At 34.7% G+C, this 6914-nt stretch overlaps 1 protein-coding gene across 1 annotated transcript; it reads left to right on the top strand.

Annotated features, from left to right (window-relative positions):
* Window positions 1-4892: 4892 nt before the first annotated feature.
* LOC137809629 (protein FEZ-like) lies at window positions 4893-6559 on the top strand. The gene is made up of 3 exons (XM_068610734.1): window positions 4893-5212; window positions 5319-5617; window positions 5713-6559. The coding sequence occupies exons 1-3, from the start codon at window positions 5026-5028 to the stop codon at window positions 6514-6516; spliced, it is 1290 nt and encodes a 429-aa protein (XP_068466835.1). The 5' UTR covers window positions 4893-5025; the 3' UTR covers window positions 6517-6559.
* The last annotated feature ends 355 nt before the right edge of the window (window positions 6560-6914 follow it).

Here is a 6914-nt window from a genome sequence, read left to right as displayed (position 1 = left end):
AGGCTTGGCTGGCTGATGGTGGTGCTGTTGGAAAGGAGGAGGTTAAGGACTGGATAATAGCCCATTATAGTTGGAATGAGGAAGCGACATGGTTACAGTAAGTCCCTGGTGGAAGTGGTAAATCTGGAGTGGATGGTGCTACAGTTTGACTGCAGCTGGTATAGGAACAACAATGTTTATGGCCTGCAAGGGAGCCTACCAGCACCGGTTCTATGTGTTAGTGCTGTCTAGGCGGGTTCTGATGTGGGGGAATAAATACAAGGATAGAAGTGGTAGATGTTATAGGATTGCCACAGTGGATTGGGATTGGTGGAGTCAAGCTGGATTAAACAGTGGGCTGAAAGCAGGAAGAGCTAAGCGGACGAAACAGGGTGGGACAGCTGGTGCGTTATGTTAGCTGCTAAACATAATGCACATAAGAACTGGTTACTGAAAGGAACTAAAGCCAAAGGACTTGTGCTGGCTTTGGAAGGAGTGCTATAGTGAAGGGGATCACAAATCACTAGCTGCTGGGATTTCTGTTAGATTACAGTGTTAAAGAAGAATAATCCTTCTAGCAGATTGCCCTGAGGCAGCAGGAAGAATTAAAATGTCGATTCGAACAAACAAGATGAAAGCAATACCTGTTTTGCTGAAGCAGTTGATAAATGCAAGTAGCAAACTCCATGAAAGGGGAAGAGATGAATCAGTTGATGGGAAGTTGGAGAAGTTGAGGTTGGATGTGAACAAGATAGAGGATGTATTTGTGAGAGTGAAGAAGAATGAAGAAGAATTGCTTGACACACTAGCAGCGGTGTTTGATCATCTCCGCAAGCTAGACCGCAGGAAGCTGGATGAAGACATGGATGGCATTTGTAAGAGAATCAGAGATTCTGCTCACAAGTTGCTCCCAATGGATGGTTTTGTTGACTCATCTAAGGAGGAGAATCACAACGGTGGGCAAAAATTTCACTCCTCACAACAGTTGCAACAACCCCTTCAAAAGAAATGGACTTAGAATGATTATCATCGACTAGACTCTCTACCAAAAGATATCATGAAGACTCTCCTAATCTTCACTGAGAATGCTGTCATAAGGAAGAGAATTTTCATTAATTTGTGGATTGGAGAGGGTGTCGTTGAAGGTACAGAGAACAAAATAGCAGAGAAATTAGGTGAGGACTTGATTGATGAGCTTTTGTGTTCGAAAGTGATGCTACGCTATGGTAATGGAAAGGGTCCCTCTATCAATAAACTTCGAATTCTTCCTGACTTTGGTCGTCAGATGGAATTGTTTGTAACAAGAAAAGACGTGCTGGACCTTAATCCTGGATTGGCTGCTGTTATGTTCGAGCTTCAGTGCTTGGAAGGGATGGACCAAATGAGTGAGGTGTATGCACGATTGATCCCGTAAGCTATTGAAGTTGTGGGGCTGAATACTACTCCGCTATGCTGAGGAAGGGGACCTTGACCCTTGCACTTATATGTTTTGTTTTGAGCCCAAGTGTAGGATAAAAGCTTAGGTTTGGCTAGTTACTATGCAGGGTATTGTTTATTAGACTAGCTGTTGGTGTTTGTATAAGGGTTGGGATATCCCTAAAGTATCCCTTTAATTTACTTAATTCTTTGTTGATAAAAAAAATCTAATTAGCTACCAAAGTTTTAACTACCAATTATTTAGATTCTAAATTTGGTAGCAAAAACCTTGGTAGTTAATTAGATACCAATTTAGAAACTGTTTATCAATAATATAAACTAATTTAGAAACCAATAATTTTTTTAGTCTCTAATTTAGTCACTATAGCAAGTAATTATTATTTTTTGTTTTTATTTAATGATTTTCTTGTAGTATAAATGATGAATAGAATAAAAAAAAACCTTACAAAAATAAAAAGTCATCATCATTACATGAACATAAAACGCCTAAAAAAAGAGGAGTATCACCACAAGAAAATAATGAAATAAAAACTAATTTTTAGAGACCAAAATAATTAGTTGCAATAGTAACTAAATTAGAGACCATTTTAGAAACTAAAAAAAAAATTGGTTTCTAAATTAGTTTATATTATCGTTAAATAGTTTCTAAATTGGTATCTAATTAGCAACCAAGATTTTTGCTACCAAATTTAGAAACTAAATAATTGGTAGTTAAAACCTTGGTTGCTAATTAGATACCATATTTAATAATAATAGAAACTAATTTAGAAACCAATTCTTTCTAATTTCTAAAATGATCTCTAATTTAGTTACTATTGCAACTAATTATTTTGGTTTCTAAAAATTGGTTTTTATTTCATAATTTTCTTCTAGTGTATTACTGATAATTTACACAAATAATGAAACATGAAAGTCATTGGTGAAAATATTTTCAGTCTTGTATTTTTTTTATGTATTAACACTACAATGTGGATCCATGAGAATGCATTTGAGTATAAAAAAAGTTCTACAAAAGTATGAAAGCAAAATTAATCCTATTTGATTTTATTTTTGTAGACTTTGGGAATACGAAGTATGGGATTTCTCAATTTCTTGCCACTAGTGAAACCAAACACCATAGCTTTTAACAATGGAACACAAAAAGTGTCTTAAATTTTGTTTAAAACGTCACACGTGCACTTGGCTTTGCCAAACATGTCTTTGAGTTGGAGGGCAGTGTCGTACACTAATTAATGAAAAAATTTACTTAGTCAAATGGCAAACTTGGGACTCCAAATTCAGTGAAGGTCCCCAAAGTCTAGCCCTCGGTTGGAACCATTTTTGTCTGTTCCTTGACCTAGGGTTTGCTTCCCAAACGTGTAACCAAAGTTTAAAACTGAGTCAAACTCTAAAAACCCTAACATCTATGCCTCTTTCTACGTGTTGTGCACCGCCAACACTTTCAATAAGGGGCCAAAGTCCAATTAGTAATGTCAAAAAACAACACCAAATTAATGCTGAGTTGCCTCACTTCCAAAAATATGTACGAAAATATATGCACCTTAGAGTGAGTAATAAATTGAGTTTGCTTTGTGTTTCATCACTTTCTCCACAGAACTTCATTTTTTATCAGTGGACAGAAAAGGAAAACGATGTCTTATTTAATTCTGTTCAGCTTCAGAAGAAATAAAATATTAAAAGAAACAAAAAAAAAAATAGAACATAAACGAAAAGGAAATATAGAGCATAGAGAGAAAAGGAACACAAATTTGTAGTAGTGACATTATAGTTGAATCAATAGAATCTCTCCTTCAGATTAATTACTAGCAGAGAGGTCAAACGTGATAATTATCTATACATACTTAAAAGGACATCATAATAAGAACACGTCTTTATCAAATCTCTAAAAATCTAGTCTTACATATTCCAACCCACCCAAGTTGTTCTTTTATTATGTCTACGTCTCCCTAGAAGAACTATCTAATGAGATTCCAATGATAGATTTCAAAACTTGTTTTAGGACACTAAAAATTGAAGCTATAAGATACATATTTTTAAAAATGATCCATACATTTTATTTCACATACCTCATCTTTACATATATATTATCCCAAAAATGTTAGGTCAGTTGAATCTTGAACAATACTTTTTTTTTTTTTTACGTAAGTTTTTATTTAATAAAGTAATAATATTTTTTTAATGTGTTTTGCCTAATCTGTTTATTTTTTTTAAAACGTAGTTTTTATTTATTTTAATAAATAAATCCTATTTGGTTCTTAATACGCAGTTTTAAAAAAAAACTTATTTTGTAAACATTTATTTTAAGTTTAAACAAAATTGTCCAATGTTTGTAAAAGTTCCCTTAAGAAAGTACCATAAATTAAATTTTGACGCGTAAATTTGGTGAAGAAAAGCTTTATTAAGAGAAGAAGAAGGTGAAAGTAATATCCATGAAGCAGATATTGCAGAGAAACTTAGCTAACTGTGATGTTAGATACAGTGGTAGGAACAAAGAAATATGGGTTTAGTTAAGATTAAAAAGTTGATATAAGGTTTCCATAAGGACAAAGTGGTCCCCTCAACCTCATTAGACTTTGATCACACGCACTCTTGTTTTTATTAGAAATTTGACATTAACCTTAAAAATTATTATTATTATTATTTAACTGATTCTACCCTGCCAAAATCAGTGGAATAGAAGCTATGGGAATGGAATAGAAACGGGATTTTCGGATTACGAGAAACCTTAAATTATAAAATCCTTAGTGGGTCTGACTAGAATTTGCTGTTAAATAATTAATTTGAGCTCTGTTTCGGAATCTGGTTCAGGTCCACGTTTCCAAATCATATTTCAAAGTTTCAAACACTATATTGAATAAATATCATTCATTACTTGGAACTTTGATCCCATGTTGTCCATAGACCAAAACTTTCATCACATTAATGTTTTTAAAGGGTAATTAAATATACTATAAGATTGCAATCCTCCGGAAGCTGCTAATCGAGTGTTCATAACACCTACCTAACAATTTAATAAATTAATATTTTAATTACATTTATTTTCTTTTTTAATTTCAAATATGAATATATGAAAGAAAAATGTTGTTTAGTTAAGGTACAGGTAAATAATGGTAGTATATTGTTGAGCAAAATGATCTCTTAATAGCAGCATTATTTTGTAATTATGAGTGTGTGTGTGAAACTAATGATGTTGTTGTTAGGTGAAAAAAGTGAGTTTATTTTGTAATGAATATGAGCATGGTAGTGTATTGACTTAAATGTTCAATGGCTTTAATTTGTTTCTCGGTAGTCGTTCCGTATTAAGAGCTTTGCCCTTTGCTTGCTTGTTTTGATGAACCAAACCTAAGTGATCCTCGCAAAGCACACACTGGTTTCAAAGTCACCAGAAAAAACGGCTGAACCTTCGGAGCCAGACCCCTTCTCAGGAACCATATAATCACCTTCAACTTAACTACACTCTCACTCTTCACCTTCTTCTTTCTCTTTCAACTATCAATATATACTTCTCACCATTGCCACCTCTTCTAGGGTTATTCTACTTCTTCAGTACTTTCAAACCAGTTTCAACAACGGATCTCTCTCTTGGGTTGGAAGAAAATAGGTTGAGATATGATGGAAGACATAAGTAATGATGGTGAGAAACTTGATGAAGTTATGCTGCCTGGGTTTAGGTTTCATCCAACTGATGAGGAGCTTGTAGGGTTTTACCTCAAGAGGAAGATCCAGCAACGCCCTTTGACTATTGAGCTCATCAAGCAGCTTGATATCTATAAATATGACCCTTGGGATCTTCCAAGTATAATGCATATCTCTTCTTCTTCATTCAACCACTTTTTTTACTTGTTAATAGTTAAAGGTCCCTAATGTCTAACAGTTTTGGTTTATTATTCTAATGTGTGTAGAGTTGGCGACGACTGGAGAGAAAGAGTGGTATTTCTATTGTCCCAGGGATAGAAAATACAGAAACAGTGCAAGGCCTAATAGGGTAACTGGAGCTGGGTTCTGGAAAGCTACAGGGACTGATAGGCCTATCTACTCCTCAGAAGGTTCAAAGTGCATTGGCCTGAAGAAATCTCTAGTGTTTTATAAGGGTAGAGCTGCCAAAGGAGTTAAAACTGATTGGATGATGCATGAGTTCAGGCTACCTTCTCTCACAGACTCACTATCCACAAAGTACGTAGACAAGACCATTCCTGCTAATGTAAGTAACCAAATCTATTTTCTTAGTATGTTTCTTAATTAGGTGTTTCAAGTTTTTTAAGTGTTTAGCTTTATAACTTGTTGTTGAACATGCAGGGATCATGGGCTATATGCAGGATATTCAAGAAAACCAATTCTACAGCTCAAAGAGCTTTATCTCACTCTTGGGTCTCTTCCCTCCCTGAAACAAGAACCTCTCATCATATCCTAACCAAAGATCAAGACAGCACCCAGTTTTGTTCAGACATATCATTTACAAAGAAAACAACCTTAGCCACCCAGTACTGTACTAACAATTACAATGATGGACCACCTTTAACCCCTAATAGTAGTACAGCACTTTGTCCCTTTGATGCTGTCTCATACAAGTCCATCATTAACCCATTGCTTTACAAAGCCTTTGATAATTTTCCCATTTCAAATGGAGACCTTGGCACCAGCTTTCTATTCTCATCATCTCCTTTTGAAACGTCGGATGGTAATACTAATGCTAAATCTACAATGGACGTTTCTTCCATGTTGTTGAACATGTCATCATCGGTGCTTGGAGATTTCAACAAGACTTCAGAGGATAATACAAATACAAGTACAAGCTTTGGTGGGGTGCAAGAGCAGTGTAGTGGCTACCCATTACCATTTCTACGTGAGATGCAAACTACATTTGGTGAGCCACAGTATGATAATATTAATGCATTGGTAAAGGCTCCTAATGTGAATATGCCTCGTGTTGAGGACCAAGAGTTAGGCTTAGAGTTTGAAACAGTAAGATCCATTGGGTTTCCATTCAGTGGCATGCCATTCAATATTGGCGATGCATGGAAGTCAAATATGCTTTGGGATACTTCCTCTTTTCCTTCTGATGTCTCATCTACTTATTCCACAACTAAGTGCAATACTTAGTGCATTGTTTTACACTAAATTATAAGCATTTTTTCCCTTCTACTGAATCTCTCTTTTTAGCTTACATTTCTGTTTTTTTTTATTATTGTATATTTTTTAACTTTTTCTAACTTTGCATGCCAACTCAAACGTCAGGAATAGAGATTTGACAGATGAAAAAGAAGCCTAATGAGACTCTTACACCTGATGACCTTAACACGCCATTTTAATTGAAGCATTCTGTGCAGTTTTTTCCATCAACTGCTTATTATATAAGATATTTGTAACGTGTATGATCACAATCTTTCAAATTTAACAGCATTGTATATACTAATTATAACTACCCGACCCCACATTAAAACAACTTATACTAACATAAAAGGTAGTCATTTAATTTTTATTTTTTGTGGCTAAGTCTT

Source organism: Phaseolus vulgaris, chromosome 2, assembly GCF_000499845.2.
Source record: "Phaseolus vulgaris cultivar G19833 chromosome 2, P. vulgaris v2.0, whole genome shotgun sequence".
Classification (NCBI taxonomy): domain Eukaryota; kingdom Viridiplantae; phylum Streptophyta; class Magnoliopsida; order Fabales; family Fabaceae; genus Phaseolus; species Phaseolus vulgaris.
This window is presented reverse-complemented; position numbering and strand designations above follow the sequence as displayed.